The 27,941-nt window shown below is 38.4% G+C and overlaps 1 protein-coding gene across 2 annotated transcripts; it reads left to right on the top strand.

Moving 5' to 3' along the window:
- On the top strand, positions 1–27,941 carry LOC124795462 (sorting nexin-16). 2 transcript variants are annotated; one of them, XM_047259491.1, is made up of 7 exons: positions 1–254; positions 331–638; positions 7,071–7,194; positions 10,436–10,525; positions 10,613–10,831; positions 22,203–22,339; positions 25,463–27,941. In XM_047259491.1, exons 2-7 carry the CDS (start codon positions 451–453, stop codon positions 25,626–25,628), a joined length of 924 nt encoding a protein of 307 aa, XP_047115447.1. In that variant the 5' UTR covers positions 1–254; positions 331–450; the 3' UTR covers positions 25,629–27,941. The 2 variants fall into 2 exon arrangements, with proteins under 2 accessions (XP_047115447.1, XP_047115446.1); XM_047259490.1 differs by having other exon boundaries at positions 2–269; positions 362–638.

Genomic DNA, 27,941 nt, shown 5'->3' with positions numbered 1-27,941 from the left:
CACTGCCCTTCTGCGCACTTTGTTTGACGCGTGACCGATGTTTATTAGCGATTGTAGCGTACGTCAAGGGGTTGTTGTCGATTGTATGTCATTGTTAGCAGCTTTAATTCGTGACGTAACTAGTTTCATGTAACGTAGAGTGCTCTACCACTTCTACCTATTTGCATGGATATTCGTCCTAGAGATCGGCGCAGAAATTCTTACATGAAGTGACATATGAGTATGAAAGTTCATGGCAGCTAATTTGGACGCAAGTAGGTTACTCGTCGGTAAGTCCTACATTTAAGTATTGTTTAAGATTTTCATGTTTTAATTTCTGCTGTATTCCAGTTATTGATTCCTGTCGTAACTTTTTTGGCAGCAAGCGACAATGGAATTGAAACACATGTTTTTTACTGATGATTATGGATAAAGAAAGTTACGGATGCTAATGGTACAAAATTTGTCGCTATGGCAGCTGACGGTAGCCCCTGTGTGAGTGAGGTGACATCGGCTATTAGTAGAATAAGAATGGGCAATAATTCTGACACGAAAGGTCCGCGTGTGGAGAACGATGTACGAACACCTTCATCTTCACCTCAGTCGCCGGAAACACCAGTGCTCGACATTACAGAAAACCATGTTGTGGATTCTTTCAGGTTCGTTTTTTAAAACAATTTACATAAATTTTGTAACTAATGCGCAATAAATACTAATTAAGTTGTTTCAAATGTTTGATGCACTGTTCCTTCCATATTCCAATGTAGGGACAGGAAGGGGTTTGTGAAATTGACCTTGTTTTGTCTTTGGAAATCTTGCCATTGGGCTGACAGTTACCTGATTTGACAACTTACATGCACTCAGTATGTTTTTATTATTGGAATCTGGTTCTCAAGAGTGACTTTTAAGAGATGCTTTGTATCTCTTTTTTAAACTAGAAATTGTAGCAGTCTGACTGGCCAAATTCTCACCAGATTGCAGGTAGTTGGTCACATGCCTTCCAGAATCTGTCTGGATCACTATCATAATTTGTGCAGAACATTCTGAAGAAACAGTGTTTGATTTATTATGTGTACCTTGTTGAATTAATATGTACTTAAAAAACAAATAGAATATTGTTAACGCTGCTTAGTGTTACAATGTTTGCGATTGTATTTTCATTCCGTCAACACACCAGTAATAACAGTTTCAGACTAAGCTATACCTTGTGCTGTATTCAGTGAATTATATGTAGCTTAAATTGATTTGTTAGCTAATGGCTCCTGACGTTTGTTTTTCAAGTTGTGAGATCACACTATTTTTAATGTCTTTTAAGTAGCCAGTTTTGTTGGATGGTGTGATCAGGTACAAGTAGTAAATCGTTAATACTTTTGACAGATAAAATGCTTGCACAAGGGGAATAGCTTCACCTTACCAAATTCCTTTGCTACTCGGATGCCTGTTTATCTTTGTTCTCTGTTAAACCATTAAGCTTCAATCGGATGTTGGTGTTGGTTAATAAAGCAGTGTACCATTCAGGTAAACTGCATAATTCATACATCATAGACTGACTGATGTATCAGAATATACACAGCTGTGATTTCATTATAAGGTCATATTAATGAGTCCATTTCAAATTCTGTGGTATATTTTTTTTCACTAATGTGTGTTTAATACTGTGTATTTCATAAAATGCTGTTCTTAAATTGTGGGGATTGGCTAAAAATTGGGGATGCTTTGAATAGAAGAGTAAATCAAAAGTCAGGTGGTTGGTTTTATCATCATGTGGAGCACAGGGCCTAAAGTGGTATATCCAGCTCTTGTGTTCTGTGCTGCTGTTGGCAGTTTGTTATTGTTTGTTGTGGCATGTTATTGTTTGTTGTGGCAGGTCAGATGATAGATTACGGTAGCCAATGAAACTTACTCGATCGTAGAATCTTGTTTATCATTAATATTTGGCTGTTTTTTTCCAAATATGTGTCAATTTCCTAGCTTGTGGTTAGGTTGGGACTTAATAGCATGGCTTCCATTCCTGGGAGTGAAGCAAGCAACAGTGAAATTTTGTAATCTTGGTTATGACAATTATTCAGATTATTTTTGGAATATCTCACAATTTTGGAGGTGGTCGTCGGGTGGAACCTAATAGATCCACTTCAACAAAACACTGGTTAACATCATCTATAAAGCACAGGAAATTATGAACAAGCAATTTTTGTTGGTCACCCACATCCAGTTCATGATTCATCATGTTTACTTCCCATGATTCATTGGGCTAACAATTACCAACTGCAGCACTCAGTAGAAAAGCTGGGTACTCTTTTAAGTATACTTCACTGTGGTTAGTAATAACTTCAAGAACCTAGACTGCAGGGTGAATTATGATGGTGTTCACATGCTTGAAACACTTGTCTAGTTACCTAGAGATTCTTACCCACACTGGACCATTAATTCATGGTGAGACAAGAATCCTGTTTGTCTGCGATATAACTTGATGATTTTACTGGTGCTGCCAGAAGCAGAGAAAATAGACTCTAGTTGAAAGATATTCATTTATCTCAGAGTCCTGCCAATGTAACATTGCTATAGAAGGGAAGTATTACTGTGGACACTGTTAAGGGTAACAGTACCAGCACTGTGGCAAGCAGTCAACACTACCTTCCCCTTAGTGCAGCTCTTCCCTCAGCAGTGCATGGAGTGGGGGACGGGGGTGGAAGCAAGGCATGTCTCCTGCCATGACCTTCAGGCACTGCATGAATCATGTTTATTGTGGACAAACAGTACCTTGCAGTGCTCCATGCGACTGGCAGAATGTGTGACTTACGTAAACAGACATGGGACCAATACGCAAAACTACAGATCAACATTCTTAACTTGTGGTTGTCATTTGGTTTTGTGATGCTTTGTGCTTGTATGGAGTAACTGAAGTATCTGATATTGGCCATCGCCTTTGATCAGAGATGTTGTCAAGGTGGGCAAACACAGTCATTTTGACCTTATGCAGTATGGCTGTAATGACATCATGCAATCAAGATGCAAATGGGTAAACAGTCCCATTATAGAAACCAAAATAATTTGAGGAAGAACATGAAATGAATGGGACAGCTATGGGAAATAGGGAGGGAACAAACAAAATAAAAACATTCCTAATGGAAAATATGTATTCACACAAAAACTTATTCAAAAATCCAGTAAGCCAACATAACACAAAATCCAAAAAATTGACGTTGGCAATTTCACTTGACACAGTTCAAATGAAGTCTATGGAACCATGAAACTGCAACTCACTCGAAAAGCTGAAGTAAAAATTTCACTTCGTCTCGGCAATGTTCCCTATAACACAAAACCACAACTCTTTTCCGGCACTAGTATGGAAAACTTCAATAGATCCATATATCTAGAACAAAGCCCAATTATTTATTTTTTTTATATTCTGTAGATCCAGGTAAACTAGCGAATTGCGAGAGTACCGGCATACGTATCAGACTACATGTAGTAAATATATAACATACATAAATGCAACGACAGGTCCAATAGAAACAAGATATCGAATAAGGACATATATTCAATTTACAGAAAATAGTTACACTGTGGTAGAATGATATATAAAGACCAGAAACAAAGTTAAGCTAAAAATTACAATAAAGAAATACATGAATATGAAAAACCAAATTTTCACTTGTTTATAATAATGCTCAAAATGAAACTAAACTTGTTCTAAAAACAACAACAAATTAGTGGTGACATTTTATTTTTCTTGGAAGTTCATCGATTGTATAAAAGTATTTCTGTGTAAGGTACTTTTTGAAAGTGTGTTCGAGTCTCAAAGATTATGTATGAAGGCATTTTATGTATGGTGGGAGTATATTAAACACCTTAATGCTGGGCTAATAAAATCCATTTTGGACCACATTGGGACCTTCTGTGTAGGCTGTTTTATGTTTTTGTCATAACATTTGCTGTTGTCTTTGTAGAGAGAGAAGCTGTTACAGACAAAGATCAGCAAGGAAAAAAATATACTGTGAAGAAGTGGTAAGGATCCACATCTTATGAAACAACTACCTGCAGGAATGTCTGTGATGGACACTACTCATTTTTGTGACTGCTATTTTTTGTGAGAGATCGGTTACCAAAGAATGTAGAATGGAGCAGTAATGAACAATAAGAAGCCAAAATAGGAAGCCTTAATGGTATCTACTTCAGCCACTGAAGCAGTAACCCACAATGAAAATATTGCTGAGCTAATTTTGAGAAGATGAAGAACATGGGTAGATCAGTTACTTTTGCAGCCTGTATAAGCACCCAGCAATTTCGTCTCCTCAACTTTATGTAGTGTTCCATATTGTTGCCTATTGTACATGCAAAAGCATACTAATGAATTTCCTTATCAAAATAAATACAAAGCAAAAATGAAATCTCCATCCATTTACAGTACACCAAACTAACAGTTTCAAAGCTGAAAACAAATCTATAGCCAATAACAACTGACTACAATAACTCACTAACAGAGTTCCAAAGATATCATTCTGATATGAAGTAATTACAGTGCTTGACAAACAGTGTCACATGCTAACACCACTCAAAAGCAAATGTGAAACTTTGACATTCAGCACTAGAGAGCGCCACAGCATACTACAAAACAATCTCTTCAAACACAATCCATTTCAAATTGGCCAGTAACCATGACGTTACACCATTATGTCACCAGTAAAAGTTGAAAATGAGAACCCACATTCTGGTTGACCCACTCGTACATGAATAATTAATTTTTCTGCCACATGTATTTTAATTGGATGATTAACAATTAGTTAATTGTCTTCATGTTTGACTTTTTAATATTTTCCTGTTTCCTCATAAGTTTGTGTTTTCTGTTCATCAGAAAATCGTAGGCATGTCATATGTCACCAAAGAATTTTTTTTCCTCTTCATTTTTAACACTAGCATCATTAATCAGACCATGCATCTGAAACAAAAGTTCTAATGTATTATATTTGGTAGTTCATGGTGTGTGTTTTATTGTTTTTCTATATTTGCTGTGCCCTATGTCAAGAGGATGCAAACACAGATAGGGAGGAGGCTGTTAATCGGTGTTCCAAGAGTGTGGTGAATAATAACACACCGTAGGGAAATATCAGCAAGGGATGGGAAGAAACACCAGTGCGCACAGTGTGTATGCTTGAGGGCCTCATTCTACATGTTGAAAAGACTATTCCAGAAGTCATTGAGGGAACATGGTGCAACCAACTGCAGATTGTGGCACATGTTGTGCTAAATGATGCCTGTCATTTTGGCTTAGAGGTTGATATCATGCTTGGCTCATTCCATGACTGGTATAGAAGGATGAGAAGAAGAGCCTTGGTCAGGAAGTTTCGATAAAGCTCACAGTTTGTGGTGGTGTCCCCAGAACTGATTCTGACCTTTAGATTGTGAGTTGAGTGGTGGAAGGATTGCACCAGAGGCTTTGAAGGTTCTGTGACAATCTAAGCTCTGACTTCCTGGACTTGAGCTGTAATGTTGAGAACAGTAGGTTCCCCTAAGTGGCTCAGGTGTACACTACACATCAGAAGCTGTTGTCAAGGTAGCTAACCAAGTGTGGGTGCATATGAGGTTTTTTTTTCAGTTTAGGCAACTCTCCACACAGTTCAAATAACAATAACTTTAGGGGACCTGGGACTGTCAGTTTGAGAGCCAAATAAATGTGCGTACAGGTGAGAGTTTTAAAATTCTGGAGATTAGCTGCCAAAGCATTCCGAACAAAGTGACAAAGTTTTTTCTCTCTCCCAAAAAGCAGTGGAGCTCACATAATACCAGGTACAGAAAGCTGATTAAAACCTGAAATTGAAAGGAGTAAGATTTTTAATATTTAAGTGTGTATCGAAAGGATAGACTACTGATAAATGAGGGTGGTGTATGTGTTGCAGTTGTCAAGGTATCTAAACTGTGTGCAAGATTGTCTGGGCAGGTCAAGGGTTGGCATAAACTTAAAACTGGATCCATCTATTGACCACCATACTCACCTACAGGTGTAACCAGAAACTTCAGACAAAACTTCATTTCACTAGTGTCTAAGTTCCCCAATCATACTGTCATCATTGGAGACAATTTTAGTCATCCAACAGTCAATTGGGAAAATTACAGTTTTATATGTGGCTGATGTGATGGAAGTTCCTATGAAACATTAGTAAAGGTGTTCTCTGAGAATTACTTAGAATAGGTTGTTTGGAAGCCCACTCATGTTGGAAATATATTGTATCAATAGCGACACATAAAAATCACTTCTTTGAAAATTTCCACGCCTAAACTGGTAACCATGACAATGAGACAGTTGTTGCAACAATGAATACTAAAGAGCAGATGCATTGTAATCTGAGCTGCGAAGTTGGCAGTTGTGTGTGCACGAGGTGTGCTTGCTTGTGTGTATGAATGGTGTGTGTTTTTCTTGTGCTGGTGAAGGCTGTGCCCAAAAGCTTTGTGTAAGTGCCTTTTAATTGTGTCTGTCTGCAACTTAATGTGTCTTCTTTATGGTAAGTAGCAGTCTGTGTTTTCTTACATTGCAGATCCTCTTCAGTCATGTTACACATCACTGACAGAAGCTTGACCCTGACAAATTTGCAAATCTATCAGAAACAATCTTTCCTAAAAGTGTGAAATAATAAATGTGAGACAGTGTTGTTGGGTCAGACCTTTGTGAAAAATGTAAAAAATCACCAACAAAAAGAAACAACCATACAAAATTACCACTTTTCCACAGTCCTTAAAAACCTTCTGGTTATACAAAAACTTCACCAGTTCTGAGAAGCCATTGTTTACAAATATCAGGTGGCAAGTCTTAAAATAATAGTAATGTCACATGTCAGTAGTGCCATCTATAAGGTTATGTGCATTCTAACAATTTCACAGGGACCAAAGAGTGTTTGTTAACTAATGAAAGCAAGACCTTCAGTAAATGAAAGTTGTCAAATTGTAATTATTTTGTGTGTTGGATAGATGTTCTTGTGATTTAGGAAAGTACTGTTTTTTATGTGACCTAAGTTGTATGAGATGATACCAGCTTAGTTCTACGTGTCTATTTGGAAAGACAAGGTAATCATTGTCCATTTGCTCATTTTTGATAGGTTACGAATGATAAACTCTGCATCAAATTGCTCCTCACCCAACAGAGAGAATACAAAAGCTGTATCAGACATCCAGATACCTATAGTGGGATATGAGGTGATGGAGGAACGTGCACGATTCACTGTAAGCATAATTATATTGGCATACTATCTATTTGGATTATTTGTGTGTTGTATAAATGTTTTTTGTTGATCTGTGTTTATTTTGTTTGTTTGTTCTACATTGATATTAAGGTAATGGGCATGTGACTTAAGTATTGTTCTCCCTATTTAGTTGTTTAACCTATTCCCGACACTTGTTAAAAAAAAAAAAAAAAAAAAAAAAAAAAAAAAAGTGGAATATTTGTGAGAAAACAAATCACAGTTGGTAGCAATGCCATTTCCTTTTAACACATGTGGCATCAATATGATTGACTGTTATGAGTTTGCCTACAAACTGTGTGACATGACATTGAAACTGTAATGGAACAAGGCAACAATGCTTAAGATTAAATTGTATCAGACAGTGAAACTGGGGTATTTCATGCACAGTAGAGAGTACACTCTTCAGCTAACACCGAGCAAGGTGGCACAGTGGTTAGCACACTGGACTCACATTTGGGAGGACAACAGTTCAATCTCGCGTCCGGCTGTCCTGATTTAGGTTTTCCTTGATTTCCCTAAATCGCTCCAGGCAAATGCTGGGATGGTTCCTTTGAAAGGACATGGCCAACTTCCCTTCCCCATCCTTCCTTAATCCGATGAGACTGATGACCTCGTTCTCTGGTCTCCTCTCCCCAACAACAACCCAACTCACCTTCAACTAACTTCTGACCTTTGTATCTGGCTAAGGTCAGTGCACATCTCTCAATAACTCAACAGTGGATGTAGCTTTTATGCAACCAGGATTGGATTGGATTGTTTGGGGGAAGAGACCAAACAGCGAGGTCATTGGTCTTTTATGCAACCAGTCTGCAGTGTACAATAAACAAAATGTTTACTTTAAAACCAAGTGCACCTAACCTTCTTTCCCTGTGTGTGTGTGTGTGTGTGTGTGTAAGTTGCCAACAATGTTCACAATCAGTATGACTTTGTCACGAATACCAAGATGCAATGCAATCACCACAACCTAAAGCGTAGCTGCACGTGGTTCAGAAAAATAACATTCTTATAATGTCCCCATCTTATGATGAGCCTGCAGTTGCTTGAAAAATAGTTAATGACAAAAACTTGTATCAGATTCAAAAAGTGGCTGGTTGCATATCATGCCTACATAAATTGCCAGTTTAAATCACAATTGCAGTCCACCATCCGCTGCCAGCAGGAATTGATCTAAAATAAATGCACACAGTTGATTACTCAAAAAATGTAACTGCCTTGAGCCACACAGGATTTTACATTACTCTGACATCATATGTGGCAGCATTTGTGACATTATTTGTGAGCAGATTTGTACCCCCACACTGTGGTTATACGAGGTGCGGCTAGAAAAAAAACGGACTGATGCTGGAAAAAACATTTATTTACAATTATTTACAATTTCATGTTATCTCCTTCAATGTACTCTCCTTCTCGGTCTCTACACCGCTCCATACGAATTTTCCACTGTTCGTAGCAATGCTGCAGATCATTTTCGGTAAGTCCATACATCACTTCCGTCGCTTTTTCTTTTACTGCTTCAACAGTCTCAAATCTAGTTTCTTTCAAAGTTGACTTGACTTTAGGGAAAAGAAAAAAGTCACAGGGGGCCAAATCAGGTGAGTAGGGTGGATGATCTAAGATGGGAATGTTGTGTTTTGCCAAAAACGTCTTCACTGACAACGCACTGTGAGCTGGGGCATTGTCTTGGGGGAGGATCCATGACTTCTTTCTCCACAAATCGTTCCGTTTTCTCCGTACTCGCTCACGTAGGGTAGCCAGCACGCTAATGTAGTAATGCTGATTCACTTTTTGTCCCTCTGGTACCCAATCAGTGTGCACAATCCCTTTGATGTCAAAAAAAAAACAATCATCATTGCCTTGAATTTCGATTTTGACATTCGTGCTTTTTTTTTGTCGTGGAGAACCATCAGTTTTCCAATGCATCGATTGGTGTTTAGTTTCGGGATCGTAAGTAAAAAACCACGATTCATCGCAAGTAATAACATTTTGTAAGAAGGTGGGATCACTTTCAATGTTTTCCAGGATGTCAGAACAAATCATTCTTCGGCGTTCCTTCTGTTCAATTGTGAGACACTTTGGAACCATTTTTGAACACACTGTGTTCATGTTGAAACTTTCATGCAGAATCTACCTAACACTTTCCTTGTCAACTCCTGTTAACTCAGACACTGCTGTGATTGTTAAACGGCGATCTTGTCGAACAAGTTTACCGATTTTTTCAATGTTTGCATCAGTTTTGCTGACAATGGTCTGCCAGTGCGAGTGTCATCACTGGTGTCTTCGCGGCCATCTTTAAATCGTTTAAATCACTCAAACACTTGTGTTCGCGATAAACAATCATCGCCGTACACTTGTTGTAACATTACAAACGTTTCACTTGCAGATTTTCCTAGTTTGAAACAAAATTTGATGTTAACACGCTGTTCTTTCTGTACACTCAACATTTTCCGACGCACAGACAAAACGTCAACTACTTAAAACAGACGCCACGGGCAGACTGAGTGCAGGAGGCAGATGAAACTCGAGCAGTAGGCGGAGCGAGAGTCACGTGACAGGCCACGCGACTTTCAGCCTTATTGCATTCGTTTTATTGCTTCACCAGTACTAGTCCGGTTTTTTTCTAGCCACACCTCGTATACTGCCAAAGAGTCAATTTTTTTTTTTTTTTTTTTTTTTTTTTTTTAAGGCATAAAAGGATTGCTCCATTTTCAGTTTTTACCTCATAAGTGTATTCTTGATTGTCACATTGACACTGACATCACTAAAACTGCCATTGTGCTGTTCAAAACAAGCAGTAGATAATGCTTATTTAGGAATTCTGTAACACCACGAAAGACCCTATCTGCACAGTGCTTATTGCACACAGGAATTCTTATCATCATTTGTGTGAAAAGTTCTGCTACATATGCCACAAGACCCCCAATTATGCAATGAGTTCCACTTGTTTACAAAAACTGAAGTGAGTACCGGTGAAAAACTTTTACATGTGGCAATAAGGTTTTATAGCTGGTAACAAAATGCGTTACAATGAAGGCCGTGCCTGTGATGTCATGAAAATGCTCACAACATGTAAGGACATAATTTAATGTACCATATTTTATAACAGTACATGAAATGTAATTTGAAAATACAACACTATAGAAATATTTTGTAAATTATATACATTATTGCTGAGATAATTTTTGTATTTTGCATTTAGCAACACAGTTATTTGTTTTACACAGGTTTATAAACTTCGAATTGAAAATAAGGCTTCTGGTAATTGCTGGTATGTGTTTCGTAGATACACAGACTTTGTGCGGTTGCACTCAAAGGTAAGGAACTTCTCATTTGACATATGTTTCTTACACTAAATTGTATGCTCGCTGGTGCTATATAACTGGTGTGACATTGAATTACAGTTACGGAGTGAATTCCCTGATGTTAAGCTGCAACTACCACGAAAACGATGGTTTGGGGACAATTTTGATCCTACTTTCCTCAGTGATCGAATAAAAGGACTGCAGGGCTTTGTTAATGCCATATTGAACCATCAGGAACTTTGTAGTGCTCAAGCTGTTAAAGACTTTTTCTGTCTTGATGAACCACCATCATATACAGAAAGCCTTGAAGAATCCAGGGTAACAAATTTATTTTCTATTTTCATGCAGATTATGAGTTTGTAAGTACGTACATTGTTACATAAAGGTATAGCTATGTGAATCTCTCTGTATGACTAGTGTTTCTCCTCACACTCTCTAAATTTTGCTCATTAGCTTCAAAAACATCTTGAAATTAAGGAGTGAAATACGTATAATATGGTCGTGTGATTTTCTTTCAAAAATTTGATGATAATTGCCATAGAAATTATTTGTGATTAATTATATTGGAGTTTTGCCTGTCAGATTTTCTTGTTATTAGTACCAGATCAAAAATTATCTTTCATTCAGCTGAAAGGTTTGGCTTAGGGAAAGTGTAGTCTTCCCATTCACAAATCTGATATACCTTATTATAGTCTGCAATTTATCATGTGCAAAAAATATACTTGTGAGTTACATACGCAATACTATTTGGAGAAGATACTGATTTGATTCACTGAAACAGTTAATTTTCTGTTTTCTTTGAGAATTTTGCTTCTGTTGAGTGACACACATCTAGGAAAACAGACGATGAAAGTAAGGTGCAAATTCTGATAATTTACACTGAACAGGTGACATGGCACACCCTTGAATGATCAAGATGGGGAGGCTTGTACACCTCAACAATACAGATCTCTGTACCGTAGGTGCAATCAAAATAGAAGAGTATCTGTGGAGAGCCCAGACTAAGCTGAGTTTGTGAAGAGTAGCAGCAGTGCCCTTTTCAGTAGTTGCACGAGTAACTGTCTGGATGGTTGACTGATCTGTTCATATAGCATCAGACAATATGGCCTCACTGTCTTGGTGCTGCGAAGGGGCTGGAATCAAGAGGAAACAACAGTCATCATTATTTTCTCTGAGGGCATACAGCTTTACTTTATGGCTTCATGATGATTGCATCCTCTTGGATAAAATATTCGAGAGGTAAAATAGCCCCCACTTGTTATCTCCAGGTGGGGACTACTCGGAAGGATATCGTCATAAGGAAGAAGAGGACTGGTGTTCTACTGGTTGGACCTTGGAACAATGGATCTGTAGTGGCGAGGATTGAGACTCCTATTGTGTCGGGATGAAATGTGAAGTGTGGCGAAGCAGGCTAGTCGGCACACCATGTACTAATGATACAACATTAGTGCAACAAGAATTAGTTACATTAAAGCTGCTGGATGTCACTGTACAGCGTCCAGCTCATGTAATCATGGAGTCGGGTGGGTGGCAGGCCGAGTTTGTGAGCAGTGTAGCCCAGACAACAGGCCTAGCTACCCAGGACAGAGACTGCATTTTTATCAGAGCACACTCATAGACATTGAAGTGGTGTGCTCGGTTAATCTCTCAGCAGCTCTGCACAGTGTTGAGATAAGCAACAGCATAGCCCCTTCAGTAAGGCTGGCGGGGGATATTGATGGGTGCTTAAAGATATTTGTTGGTGGCAGCAGAGGTTAAGATGCTTCCTGAATACTGAGACAAGTGGGCAGGTGCCCAACACCATGCATTTGGCACAGCAAGCTGTAGGTATCAGGGGTTACGATATGGGCACCTCAAATGCAAGTATGGCAGACTAAAGATAGCAGTCTTGAAGGTGGAAGTCATGTTGTCAAACAGTAGCAGCACATCACGTTTGGCCTCTTCGCTAGTGTACTACAATGTAAAGATGGAGACCACGGCTCGGAAGCCTGAGTATTTATTAGTGCTTCTCTGAGGTAGTAATGTTATCTCTGGCACGTGATGACTGAACGTAGCCTACTTTTCCAGGCTCATCTCAGTGGCATTCACCACCCCTCTATTTCACAAGAGTAGATTTCAGGGCTTCGGGTTGTTGCCTTTCTGCCATATCAGCAGGCTTATAGATGTTCTTGTGAAACTTTTACTCTCTATCTTATGAAATCAAGCTGTTCTGTTAGAATGATGTGTTGTTTTCTCCTCGTTGAGGTCATGTTGTCGAATTTAGGATTCGAGCCCTTGCCCGTGCGAGGTGAGGCAATATCATCAGAGTTTGTTCTGCTTTCTGTAATGTTGACATTCTGCCTGTTGTCATTCTGATTGTGACACAGGGATTTGGCATGGTTTGCTTTGGCTTGGTGCTTACATTTGCCCATAACAAATTTCTGTTGTTTAACATTTGCCTCTTCTTTAAAACATTCATCCCGAATTTTTCGTAGTTTGCTTCTGAAATAATCTCTTAAAATGCGTATTACGTGAGTAAATGCACATTCTACAATTTTCTGTTATTTAAACATTTGAGAAGCTTGTTCACTATGTTTCTTTGTTCTGTTCTTATTCTTGAATTGTCTCTTTTGAGCCCATATTTTATTATACAAGTTTACAATCTTATTCTGTTTTACACTTTTCTATTCATTATTGCTGTTATTTACCCACTTGACATATTTGACAGCTTGGTGAATCAGGTGCATGAATTGTTTTATGCCCTAAGCAAATTAGAGTGCACAAAGTGTTAGTGGAACCATGGCAGTCCTATCATTGGTAGCGCTTGTGGTGTGGCTAGGCTAGGCTATCTGACGTCAGTATTTTATTCAACATCTCGAATGCTGTTGACAGTCTGTTGCTCATTCAAATTTTACACCTTTCGGCAACAGTCGGTTCAGTGGTTCACTAATTTTTGCAAAATGTTTCATGAATCTCCTGTAATAATTGCATAGGGCTAGAAATGACGGAAGTCATTTGGTTGTTTGCTATGTCGCGAAATATCATGAACTACCAAAAGTAGTCGGGAATCAGTCTTTAACACTTCTGCACTAATCACATTACCCAAGTATTTAAGATTTGTTTGTGCAAAATGACATTTATCTGCAGTAAGCATCAGATGTGCTGCTCGTAATATGTTAAATATGTCTTCCAAACACTTGATGTATTCTTCCATGTCTCTCAAAAATGCAGTTATGTGTAACTACACCACACATATCGTCGGTTTCAATCTGCGAAGTGCACCATCCAACGGTCTCTGGAACATAGGCAGTATGTTTTCAAGTCCAAATGGCATTCTTTGGTACTGGTAATGATGTGATGGAGCCATGAAAGCAGATTTTGGTCTGCTCAGAACTACTACTAGCTGGTGATACTGCTTCTTAGGTCCATTCCTGAAAAGCATTTGTGTTGACCCAGATTGTCCAAAGTCTCTGTAATACTGAAAATAGGACGTGTATCAGTGGTGGTCTTGGCATTCAAGTATCTGTAATTGCTACAGAATCTGTACTACTTACTACCATCCAGTGACTCTTTTGGATGATGATGGTATTTGTGGTCTATGGACTATCACTATGTTATATTATTCCCTCTGCCAGTTGCTGGTTGATAAATTATCCCGTTAACAGTTGTAAACACTTGAGAATGTGGTATGGTTTCATACAGACTGGAGCATTGTTACCTGTTGGTAGGTGCTATTGAGAAACAGGCATCACTGGAAAGGACCATTTGTGCTAAACAAATCTAAAAGTGATTGCAACAAAAACGTTCCATTGCTTGTTGATCTCTTCCTTGCAAGTGATTCGCTTTTTTTGCTTAACTCAAATGCATTAATAGTTTTCTTATGGCTCTGGTCTTCACATGACCTATCAGTGTCTTCTTCATCCAGCACATCTAAACTGGCATCATCCAGACCTTTGACAGACTAGCTTCATCCATGCCAAAATCATCTAGGTTAACAGGAATCATGATCTCGCCATTTATATTACTAGTGCAAGCTGTACTTCTGCATACAAAACAGTGTGTTTCATCTACTTCTATGTTCCTTTTTCTTTGTAGTGGCTCTAACAGCCCCCCGCCACACACACCACTTCTTGCGGTATGTTGGCATCTGTAGAAATCCAAACCAACTTTCCTGTGTATGGTGGTATTTTGTCATGGGAACTAAATGTTAGCAGTTCAGTTGGTAACACCTTCATGATTGGTGTACCTTGTGGCATTGCCTTGCTTCCAGTTGTTGCTCCAAGCGGACACAAAGTTCCACCGAGTTCAGTTGTATACTGCAAAAGATCAGTTTTGACATGATGTTTAGTTACAAAGTCTAGTCCGAGAATGTCAGAATAACTTCCGACAACATTTGGCACCATGTTCATGGGTTCGTGAAAACTCTTAGTGCCATTGCTGAAGTCGAGCATTGTTGCCCATAATGACTTCACAGCATTGTCACATACTCCATGTAACCCGTATCGCGGAGATCTATGTCATCTCCTGTGTAAGAGATCCTCTCTGACTGAAACATGCACAGATGTGTCTACTTAAAAATTGTGTTACTTGCTCTGTAGCAGTTAATGAGCAGTCTCTGCATGTGTGTGTGCAGTCTTCTGTTGTACTGAGAATGGCTTCCAATGGGCAATGCATATCCATTTGTATTTAACGGACACTTTTTGTTCTGATGTTTCCTTGTTTCTATTCCTGTGTGTTCGCACCTTATAACCGATTTGACCACACTCGAAACAATCTGGTTGGGAACATTGCTCCTGTGGCTGACCCTTAAAGTCCACCTGTGTAACACTTGACTGCAGAAGTGAAGACCAAAGGTCATTACGCCCTTCTGTATCAGTATCCCATTTTCTCCAACATGTTGTGGTCGTAGTATATTCAGCCAGGTCAGATGGATTCTCCATCCTGACTCTAACTCTGACACACCAGCGGAGATAAGACAACATAGAGAGCCCATTTTTCACTTTCATTCAAATTAACTGCATCAGCTTCTGCTCTTTGTGTCAGCTCGTGTGTTTGTGCATGACTCTTACGGATTCTGTCTGAAGACAATTACACAGACTCATTAGTCTTCTGCACTAAGTTACTCAGTTTCTCTCAAGAAAGAAAAAAAAAATCTCACACTGTTTTGCTTCTGGTAGCACTTGTGTGAACCATCAGCCAGCTTCTGGAATGTTCCTGCCTTGCTAAGAACGTCATGATAAATTATATATGCTGTAGCTTCACCTATTAACCCTATGCAAACATGTTTCAGTCATCCAATTGCACAATTCAGTGGTAGATATTAGTATCTAGTGAACACAGTGACATGCTCCATTGTTTTTCCAGAAAAAGATATTAAATTTGCTGCTGACTGACAGAGAGGTGGGGAGGGTGGACTCAGCACAATCCTTCCAACTCCTGATTGCAACTGCTGTACCATAGCTTGTAAGTTTGAACTTTTTTATGCAGGTTTTTATTTTCCTCCTCATACATTTTTACTTGTTCTGTTAAGGCAGTGACAGTTTCACCCATAATAACAGCATGTTTTCCACCATTTTGTGGATAACACCACTGCCATTCCTACAACTGACGATACATCAAATTAATTCCTATACTCATGACTGCCAACCATTATGGACTGTCGATAATTGTTATGGATTTTCACCTTAATTACAGAGTTATGGGATGTTGCAAAAAAATTTTGAAAATAGACATTTTACGATTTGGGTTAAAAAAAGTAAAATAAACAAAGGCACTGTTTAGCAAAATGTAATCATATGCTACTAAGAATGATTTTGTCACCACGGCTGACTAAAGACACACTTACACTGAATTCAAATCGTGTTATGTGACATTATTCGCAGCTAGTACTGGGCTACCTATGTTGTCAACATATTGGAAACACAAAACCAGTGTTCCACGGCTGTATCTGTACAGATCAAAGGAATATTGTTCCCCAGCAGGATTCATTATCTGACTTCGGGGAAAAACAGTTGTCAGAAGGCTACGTGAGCTGCCACCATATGAAAGGATTGTGACTACAACAAGAACAAAAAATTAACACAGTTTCTAGAAGGCAGAAATGAATGTATGTAGCAGGCAGCAGTCAGTAGTAATGGTGGATGTGGCAGGGGTATCATCAACTCCAGATTCCCCCGTCAGATTCATTGGGCATGTGAGTAACATTGAGGCTGAAGTAGTTTTTGTAAATGAAAATGATAATTTGGATTAATTTTAGTGTGAAAATAAAATTAAATGCATTATCAATGAAATATATCATCTTTATTTGGTGTTGGAAAAGTCCGAAATATATTGTTTAAAGGCCTAAAACAGCCTTCTGATTTTTAAAGTTTTCTGGAATATGGTTACTGACAGCCTCTTCTCAATGGTGGCAGCTATGCATACTATTCCCTGTTATTTCCTCTAAAAAGTGATAAGTTTGCAGGTTCCTGCAGTCTCAGAAACAACACTCTGAGAGGGGAATCAAAAGTCCCTGTGTGTTGTCACGGCCGCAAGCAAGAACACAATCGGAAAGGCCAACAGAATAATTCCTTCTCACCGCAATGAATTGTCGAGATTGATATCCAGACAGCGATGACGACGATGCTGCAGAGATTGGTCACACTATGGAGGCATCAGCCGATGTTAACAGTTGTGACGTCACTTTTGTAGTGGCCTGGCTCGAAATCCCTACTGCATCAGGGCGACGGAGTGTGGAGTGCGGTGTAGCAGCCTGATTGTCAAGCTGGGTGCTAATGATACAATATTTGCATAACAAGAACATATTACATAAAAGTTTACAACTGTGACACAGAGAAGACTCTGTATCGGTGTTAAGGCCGGTGGCAGTGTGCGCCCGGCATTGGGACGTGCTAATGTTGTCTCAGCAATCTCTGGCAGACATTGCCCTGCGACATCCAATTCGCATAACCGTGATGTCGGGCGGGTGGCAGGTTGTCCTGGTAAGCGGAGTGGTCCAAACAACAGGTTTTGCTGCTCAGGACGACGACTGCATTTTTACTAAATACTCCGGTAAGCATTGGAGGGTTGTGCTAGGCTTATCTCTCACTGCACGGTGTCAAGATGAGCAACAGCATATCCTTTTGAACGAGGAAGGCTGGGATGTTGATGATTGCTTACAGGTACTAGTCTGGGGCAGCAGCATTTAGCTTGCCTCCCAAATACTGTCAGACGGACAGTGCTCTAAACACCACGAGTTCGGCTCATTGAGTCGGGGGTGGAAGTCTTCAGGTCTTCTCATTAATGTTTGTGATATCGGCAGCCCACGGTAACTGAGTGCAGCAGACAGTAGCAGTTTCGAAGGTTGAAGTCATCTTGACGAGCAGTAGCAGCAATCACAGTTAGAGACTCGTAACTAGAGTACTGCCATGGATAGATGAAGACCTTGGCTTGGAAGCATGAGAATTTATTACTGCTTGTCTGAGACATTGAATTTATGTCTGGCTGCTGATGAACAAATGTGTCCTCCTTTTCTGGACTAGTCATTGGTCCTCATCACCCCTCTACTTCAGAAGAATGCATTCCAGGGCTTTAGCATGTTGCCTTTTCACCACAGCAGCTGGCTGATAAGTGTTCTCGTGAAGATTTTATTCTCTCATCAAGCTAATCTGTTAGAATAATGTGATGTCTTCTCCTTGCTGAGGCTATGTTGCTGAGATAATGACTAGAGCTTCTCGCCTGAACGAGGTGAGGCAATGTCTTCCTGGTTTGTTCTACTTTCCACAGTGTCAGTGTTCCACATGTTTGTCACTTTGATTATGACATAGAATGTTGGCCTGGCTCACTTCGGCTTGGTGCTGGCTGTAGAGGATGTTGAGGAAACGTCACACTTGCCCGTAATACATTTCCACTCTGTAACAGATTCCTTTGTGGGCAGGTAGGTTAGGCAATTTAAAAAGGGGAGTGGATAAGTTCAGTATGAATGCACTGGGAATTAATGAAGTGTGGTGGCAGCAAGGAGCAGGGCTCTTTTTGGGTCAGTACAGTGTTATCAACTCAAAAGATAGGAGTGATACAGGACTAGCCCTAATGTTGTTATTGTTGTGCTCTTCAGTCCAGAGGCTGGTGTGATGCAGCTCTCCATGCTACGCTATCCTGTGCAAGCTTCTACATCTCCGACTAACTATTGCAAGCTACATCCTTCTGAATCTGTTTAGTGTATTCATCTGTTGGTTGGTCTCCCTCTACGATTTTTACCTTCCACACTGCCCTCCAATACTAAATTGGTGATCACTTGATGCCTTAGAACATGTCCTACCAACTGATCCCTTCTCTGGTAAAGTTGTGCCACAAATTCCTCCTCTCCCCAATTCTATTCAGTACCTCCTCATTAGATACGCTATCTACCCATCTAATCTTCAGCATTCTTCTGTAGCACCATACTTCAAAAGCTTCTATTTCTCCCTTGTCTAAACTATTTATCGTCCATGTTTCAAATCCATACATGGCTACACTCCATACAAATACTTTTAGAAAAGACTTCCTGACACTTAAATCTATACTCGATGTTAAAAAAATTTCTCTTCTTTAGGAACGCATTCCTTGCCATTGCCAGTCTACATTTTATATCTTCTCTACTTCGACCAACATCAGTTATTTTGCTCCCCAAATAGCAAAACTCATCTACTACTTTCAGTCTCATTTCCTAATCTAGTTCCCTCAGCATCACCTGATTTAATTTGACTACATTCCATTATCCTCATTTTGCTTTTGTTGATGTCCTTCTTATATCCTCCTTTCAAGACACTATCCATTCCGTTCAACTGCTCTTTCAGGTCCTTTTCTGTCTCTTGACAGAATTACAATGTCATCGGCAAACTACAGAGTTTTTATTTCTTCTCCATGGATTTTAATTCCCACTCCGAATTTTTCTTTCATTTCCTTTATTGCTTGCTCAATATACTGTTTGAATAACATCAGGGATAGGCTACAACCCTGTCTCACTCTCTTCCCAACCACTGCTTCCCTTTCATGGCCCTCGACTCTTACAACTGCCTTATGGTTTCTGTACAAATTGTAAAAAGTCTTTCGCTCCCTGTATTTGACCCCTGCCACCTTCAGAATTTGAAAGAGAGTATTCCAGTCAGCATTGTCAAAAGCTTTCTCTAAGTCTACAAATGCCAGAAACATAGGTTTACCTTTCCTTAATCTAGCTTCTCCAAGATAAGTCGTAGGGTCAGTATTGCCTCGTGTTCCAACATTTCTACTGAATTTGAACTGATCTTACCCAAGGTCGGCTTATACCAGTTTTACTATTCGTCTGTAAAGAATTTGTGTCACTGTTTGGCAGCCGTGATTTATTAAGCTGATAGTTCGGTAATTTTCACACCTGTCGACACCTGTTTTATTTGGGATTGGAATTATTATATTCCTCTTGACGCCTGAGGGTATTTCTCCTGTCTCATTTATCTTGCTCCCAAGGCTATTAGTAGTGCTAATGGAATGTTGTCTGCTCCAGGTGCCTTGTTTCCACTTTGGTCTGTCAGGGCTCTGTCAAATTCTTCACGCCGTATGATGTCTCCCATTTCATCTTCACCTACGTCTTCATCCATTTCTGTAATATTGCCCTCAAGTACATCGCCATTGTATAGACCCTCTATATACACTCCTTCCATCTTTCTGCGTCCCCTTCTTCGCTTAGAACTGGTTTTCCACATGAGCTCTTGATATTCTTACAGGTAGTTCTCTTTCCTCGAAAGATCTCTTTAATTTTCCTGTAGGCAGTATCTGTCTTAACTCTAGTGATAATATGCCTCTACATCCATACATTTGTCCTCTAGCCATCCCTGCTTAGCCATTTTGCACATCCTGTCGATCTCATTTTTGAGACGTTTGTATTCCATTTTGCCTGGTTCATTTACTGCATTTTTATATTTTCTCCTTTCATCAATTAAATTCAGTATCTCTTCTATTACCCAAGGATTTTTACTAGGCCTCATCTTTTTATCTACTTGATCCTCTGCTGCCTTCACTACTTCATCTCTCAAAGCTAACCATTCTTCTTCTGCTGTATTTCAGTAGAAGAATGGGTAGCTATGAGAGATGAAATACTGAAGACAGCCCTAATAATGAATAAGAAAATAAGAATATCAGTAAGCCACTAGATGCCAATCTCAGAGATCTGTGTTCAGGAGAAAGTTAGGAACACTTGAGATAATAGTAATGCTATGATTTATTGTGGAAAATAAATTAAAGAAAAGAAAATCTAAATTTATAGCCTTCATAGAGTTTCATAGAGTTGACTGGACTACACTCTTCAAAATGCAGAAGGTAACAGGAATGAAATACAGGGAGTGGAAAGGTATTTACAACTTGCATAGAAAGCAAAGTGCAGTTATAACGAGGAAAGATGCACTTGAGAAGGGAGTGCACTTGAGAAGGGTTGTAGCTTATTCCAGATATTGTTTAATTTGTACTTTGAGCAAGTAATAAAGAATACCAAGGAGAAATTTAGAAAGGAATAAGTTCAGAGAGAATAAATAAAAACTTTAAGGTTTTGCTGATAGATTGTAATTCTGCCAGAGATGTCAGAGGGTTTGGAGGAATATAGTGGATAGTGTCTTGAAATGTGATTAGAAGATGAATGCCAACAAAAGTAATACAAGGGTAATGGTGTGTAATCGAATTAAATGATGTGATGCTGAGGGAGTTAGAGTAGCAAATGAGAAATGAAAAGTAGTTAGATTAGTTTTCCTATTTGGACAATAAAATAACTGATGGCCAGAGTTGAGAGGATATGAAATGCAGACTGACAATAACAGGGAAAGCATTTCTGAAAGAGAGGTATTGTTAATGTCTCATGCAAGTTTCAGTCTTATGAAGACTTTTCTGAAGGCATCTGTGTGGAGTGTAGCCTTACATGCAAATGAAATGTGGACAAAAAGCAGTTCAGACGTGAAAAGAGTAGATGCTTTTAAAATGTGGTGCTATAGAAGAATGCTGAAGAATGAATGGGTGGGTCATATAGCTAATGAGGAGGTTCTGAATCAAATTGGAAAGAAAAAAAATTTTTGGCACAACTTGACTAAAAGAAGAGATTGGTTGATAGGAAACAGGACACACACTGAGACATCAAGGAATTGTCAGTTTGGCGTTGGAGGAGGAGGGGGGGGGGGGGGGGGTAAAAATTATAGAGGGAGAGCAACACTTGTATACAGTTATTAGGCTCAAAAGGATGTAGTACAGTAGCCCTGCAAAGATGAGACTTGCACAAGGTAGGCTAGGAGGGAGAGCTGCATCAGAGCAGTCTTTAGACTGAAGACCACAACAGTGAATGTGAAATGGCATGTGTTTCCCAGTTAGTAGGTTGCTGTTCATAAAAATTTAATTGCGAAAGACAAATACATAAGCTACACTATCTTGGCTACAGTACCTTTTTTCCTCCTTGCTCCCACCCAATTATTATCTTTTCTATCTTAAATTATTTTATTAGCATACTTATTTGCCGTGATTTGCTCTTTTGCAGAAGGGATGTGATGTGATGTCTACTAAGTATTAAATTTTGTGTGTCCAGTCAATTTATTCTGTGAGCATTGTTGGATATTATTTGGTATTGTGTTGAGCTCAATGAACTTTTATGCTGTGTATTTGTTTTGGAACAAAATACTTCATTATCCCTTTTTTTATAGAAAATTTTCAGGGTTGTGGTGAAAAAGATTTTTTATCTTTCTAGGCAATATTTGAAGCTTTGGAGGAAACAATATATCATTTACGGAGCCAGTTAAGAGAGAAAGAAACTGAACTTACACGAATGAAGTTCACTTTGGACATAGAAATGAAGAAGAATAACAGAATGGTCCAGCTAGTAAGGTAGTGATCCAGTCAGTCAGTAACTTGCAGAAGCAGTTCATTCTTATTATGTTTTGATTCTGTTGTTCTTACATTCCTTGTTTTACATTTGTTTTCATATTTATTATTGACTATATGTTTTTGAAATGTAATAAAATAAAGATTCACAGCCCAGTAGTGAGTTGAAACAATAAACTGTCTCACACTTACCAAAGTATTCTGTGTTATAATACCATGATTGAACCAATTTTTCTTTCTGCTTCCATTGCACTATGGTATTATGGTCTGGAATATTTTAATAACTGTGACATTTCTGCCAATGAAAGTGTACATTTTAAAGTAAATTGTCTGTAACAGACTGTGAGTAAACAAAAACAGGAAGCCTGTAAATTATATATAGAATTTATGAATTAGTTAAATGCTAAATTCTGAATTGTATTCGAATTACCAGATATGTTGGGTGAGGAGGGCACTTTGGTGTACTCATCTAAGGTCTTGTTGGTCCTCGAACAGTAACTCTGTACACACCAGACCACATAAAGCATAACAAAAATTGTGTTGGCTTTTTTACTGCCTCTGAACTGCAATGTGTGTGCCATGGGCAGATGAATGGATTAACAGAAGGAACAATTGTTAGTAGCCAAGCTTTGGGGTACCCACTGAATTGGCTTTTAATGCTCAGTGGAAGGCTTTTATCTGGATGGTTCCCATCATTCAGTGGAAAAATGTCACACTGTTTCAGTCTTAAAGTGACATTAAGGTAACACTGACAATAGGTGAGGACAGGACAGTAATAAGGAAATGTTGAAAAGAACTTCTTTAAGCACAGTAACAGGATCCACAAGTGTTTCAGACATGATTTATCACTGTCACCATAAGGAAGAGGCACCATTCGCTAGGTAGAATATAAACATCATAGTCATTAGTTGGAGGAGTGGGGGGGGGGGGGGGGGGGTTCAGGAGATATTACTCAGGAGCAGATCACATGCTGCTACAGGATCCACATCTTCATGGCAACTCCGCAGTTCACACTTAACTGTTTGGTAGAGTCATAGAATCACTTTCAGACTTTCTCTCTGCCACTTCACTCTTGAAGAAGCACACGGGAAAAATGAAAACCAAAATCTTTCCCTGCGACCTTGCATTTCTCTAATTTTATCATGATGGTTGTTTACTCCTGTGTAGCTAGGATTTTGTCATTCGAAGGAGAAAGTTGATGATTGCAATTCTATGAAAAGATGTCACTGCAACAAAAACTGACTTTGTTGTAATGTTTCTCAGCTCCAATTCACTTATCACATCTGTGATTATTCCCTATTATAATCTGAAATGCAGATTCCGGCATGTGAAAGATCATCAGCTGTAAGCTATGTCATGTTTAAAACTCCGTAGTGTGCAGTGTAAATCACATTTGATTTGAAGAGTTCTTGAGACACCTGCACTTCTATAACTTCTCTGTAGTAGTTCCGTTGCATGTTCTAAGTGTTCTGCCAATAAAATGTCAATTTCGGTTAGCATTTCTACAACATTTTCTGTATTATTGTTCCAGTTGATGTTGTTTGTAGTTGTAATGTGTAAGTATTCATTTGAATTTACAACTTTTAATTTTGTGTAATTTGTCATGTAACCAAAATTTAACTGGATTTTTTCAGTGCTGATGTAGAGAAACTCTCTATTGCTGAGGGTTAGTTGCCACCTTTTGTACTATGTAGGTACCTTTTCTAAATCATTTTGTAATTCATTTTGATCTTCTTATGACTTGATGGTAAACAATGACATCTTCTGCAAACACTCTAAGAGGGGCGTTCAGATCGGCTTCCGAATCATGATTATGTAAATTAAGAACAGTAGAGGGCCTATAATACTTCTTTGGGGAACCCCAGATATAACTTCAGTTTCACATTATGTCAATTACTATGTACCATGACGCTTCTGACAGGAAATGATGAATCCAGTCACACCATAGGCATACAGTTTCAAGCAGCTTGTGAGGCAAAAAGCCTCCTGGTAATTTAGATATATGGAACCAGCCTGAAATAGTGCTCATTCCTTTGTGGGAATAATGGGATAGCTTGTTTCAGGAGAATAATATTTTCTTAATCTGTACTGTCTGTGTGTCATTTTTCTTTTAGGTATTATTTCCATATGTTGAAACACAGAATATGCTCCAAAATTGTACTACAAATTGATGTTGGTAAACTGGGCCTCTATTTCAGATTTTTCTTGCATTTATTTTCTTTTGTAAAGGTGTGACCTGTACAACTTTTCAATCTTTAAATGCAGGTTTAAGTGAGTGCCATATTTGTTTCTTTTGGAAAGGTCACAGCTCATTTGGATCAGTGTCTTATCTTGGCTGGAATTCTACCTCTCATGACCTCATCAGTTGACATAGCTTCTGGGAATGTCTTCCTGTCTCTGTTAGTATGCTCAACACATTTTAAATTCAGTGTTTATGAAGTGTGATATTGAATTATTAATTATCTAACAAGTAGCTGGAGAAGTAAAGAGGGAGAACAGGGTGCTTAGGAGTTGTAAACTAAACAATTCTATGTGTGTTTACTTTTAAGTGCATTTTTCGATACAAGCAGGTTTTGGTTGCGAAGACTTTCAAAATTTGGGATCCAAAAAGTGCAGTCTCGCAAAGAACTCAACATTGTAGATAAACTTTGTGGAGATTTGGAATGGTTGTGATTCTATTATGTGTTTGAAACGTATTGACCTACATTGATGTCATGTTCAAAGATATGGGTTGTGGATTGCCATGTGGAATTCACACCTTCCCCAGTGTTGTTTACGACTTTCTGTGAGCCTAACCTGTATGCTTTATTTTAAGACATCAGCTAGGTCCCTCTTAACATGGATACGTCTCCTTGTCATCCTTTCTAACCTTTGCCAACTTACATCCCTGAGGGAGAAACTAACAGTTCAAAAAGCTGCGACAGTTTTTTTTTTAATTTTTTTTTTTTTATCCGTGTCTTTCAGCAATACTAATAGAAATTTTGGTATTGAAGTGAAGCACTGGCCAACCATACTGTCACTTTCCAATTCAGTTAGTTTTTTTTTTGTAGTTTTGTTTTCTGAGCCATAAAAACTTGATTTGTTGAAATAGTGGTTAAAATAACATTTGTATGTAATTGTTTTCAGGACAGCTGTTGAAAAATGCACAACTTGTTCTCGAGTGCTACCAGTCCTTGATGGCCCTAATTTGACATCAACACCTGTTAAGGCAGCTGATAAAACCCCAGTTGGACCACGTGCTGAAATGCAGACATCGGCAGGCGAAAGATCATCAGCTGGAAGCCATCGATAGAATATGTTATGTTTAAAACTTCTTAGTGTGCAGTATAAATCGCACATTTGATTTGAAGAGTACTTGAGACACTTGTACTTCTGTGAGTACACTTGCTTCTTCAATTGGTGATCTGCTTAAATTAAGCAAGATTGTGAACTCAAGTTACTTGATGATTTATTGTGTTGACAATACTTAAATATTATTCTCAGAAAGCAATTTTTTGCTAACTTACATGTTTAGGCTGTGTCGTGTTATGGGTTTGTGTGTGTGTGTGTGTGTGTGTGTGTGTGTGTGTGTGTGTGTGTGTGTGTGTGTAGGGCGGAGGGGGGGCTTAGTCAATAGCTCTCTTGAGAAGTATTACCATGGTGATTATTCTCAAAATTACATTATGGTGCTCATGGTACTTGTGTTGAACCTTGACTTTTTTCATTTCATGAATGCTCCAATGTACGTGCTCCACGCAATGAGCTCATTATCAATTCTTAAATGTAAAATGTAATTATGACTTATTATGAGAAAAAATCTAATGTTATGTTTTATACATACATCTGCTAGTTTTCTTCCATGTTAATATTTGTTTCTGTTTTACTAAATTGCACTTTGATTTTGTATAGTCAGTGTATTTTCCAGTGTGTATCACTGAAGGCGACAACTTTCTGTTCATTGTAATAAAAAATTCACACACACACTTTGAGGATATAGTCTACCAGGTCGGTAGATTACAATAAGGGGAGTCACAAATATCACGTTTTTGTTTAGAATTTAGTTACACACACCACCAATAAACATCACAAAAGTTTTGTTTAAAGCCTGTCTTCTTATCACTGCCATGGTGTCAAATGCTGAGTGGCACAGCAAAAGCACAAAAAAGTGAAGGATTTTTGTGGCCAAAAATAGTGTATAATACTGTTAGAGCTCATACTTTCTATGGAATCAAAGTTTATAAAACAAAATGATTTATTTTATATACTCGTGTTCTTTTGAAAATAGTGGTTAAGACTTTGAACTCTACGGTTAATGTTACAGTGAAAATGATGCTATAAACAATATAGAACCTTGTTTGGGGCCATATATATTTGTATCTACACCTGATAACTTTTGTTTGTTGTTGTTTGAAAGTAATAGCTACTGAGTACTGTTTGTTCTGAAGATAATTATAATACTAACGGTCCTATGATCATCTGTTACGTGGTGCAGGAAAGCTGCATTTTTCTGTGATGCAAAAGGTTGTTAATGTTCTGAAAGTTATCAGCTGTATTGATGGTAATGCAAAGTCTAAGCAGGAAATACAATTTTATGATGTTCTTACGCCAATGTAGGTTATCCTTTGTGTAAAATCAACATAATGCATTGATTATTCTATGTATCATACATGAATTAATGTTATGTGTGAAAAAGTAATTTTTCAGAATGAAATCAAAAGAGCAGAAATAAAATTTCAGGTATCAGAATGTTGGAGCTGATATTGAAACGTTGCTTTATGATAAGTTGAAGTTGATACTTCAATCATTTTGCTTGAAGAAAGCATTTGATTTGTAGGTTGCTGTGTGTGTTTGTGTGTGTGTGTGTGTGTGTGTGTGTGTGTGTGTGTGTGTGAGAGAGAGAGAGAGAGAGAGAGAGAGAGAGAGAGAGAGAGAGAGAGAGAGAGGCTGATAAAGATGTCGGACTGCAACATATTCAGCAACAAAAATAAATGTTGGACTATGTTTGAAAATGGTGACCTACTTGTATAATTAATTTTTAAAAATCGTGGCATCACATTTGTTCAATATAATCTGTCAAATTCATCTTTTGTTTATCATCATAAAAACCTTTTGCTATGTAATTTTTGTTATGGTCTGATCTGTTATGTCACCTAGTCTTCCATTTCCAGTGTATCTTCCAAACTGAAACATTCTTTTGTCTGAACATCAAGTTGTTCAGATAATTGAGTCTAAAGCAGTGTATGCAATGACTTTTTTGAACTAATGATTAGCAGCATCACATGATATGTTTTTTATTTGTTGATGACTTTCTCTCAAGTTGGCTGTTGTGATTACTGTATTAGAAAGCTCAAAATTTTATGTACAAATAATATAAGAAATTATATGCAAAGTTAATGTATGGATGTGATTCAGTCGTAGTAATGGTGCTGTTGCTGTATTATGTTTTTTGTTTTACACGTGTAATAAATTTCATGCTCTAAAAGTAGACTTCCATTATTGAACACACCATTTGGATAAGAATGTGAGTTATCGGCAGAAAAGTACCTTGAAGTGTGCGTAGTTTATAGCACTGCATGGTGTCAATTTCACTCATGTACACAGAAATGTATTTCTTCAGGGAAATCAT

Source organism: Schistocerca piceifrons, chromosome 4, assembly GCF_021461385.2.
Source record: "Schistocerca piceifrons isolate TAMUIC-IGC-003096 chromosome 4, iqSchPice1.1, whole genome shotgun sequence".
NCBI classification, from domain to species: domain Eukaryota; kingdom Metazoa; phylum Arthropoda; class Insecta; order Orthoptera; family Acrididae; genus Schistocerca; species Schistocerca piceifrons.
Note: the sequence above shows the minus strand (reverse complement) of the source record. Positions and strands in the feature narration are given on the sequence as shown.

What these genes read in the sequence shown, in the direction of transcription:
- LOC124795462 (XM_047259491.1), top strand. Translation starts at nt 451, where the DNA reads ATGGCAGCTGACGGTAGCCCCTGTGTGAGTGAGGTGACATCGGCTATT. An exon ending in CATGTTGTGGATTCTTTCAG is followed by an intron (nt 639 to 7,070) that starts GTTCGTTTTTTA and finishes CATTTTTGATAG; the next exon opens with GTTACGAATGATAAACTCTG. An exon ending in AAAGCCTTGAAGAATCCAGG is followed by an intron (nt 10,832 to 22,202) that starts GTAACAAATTTA and finishes TTATCTTTCTAG; the next exon opens with GCAATATTTGAAGCTTTGGA.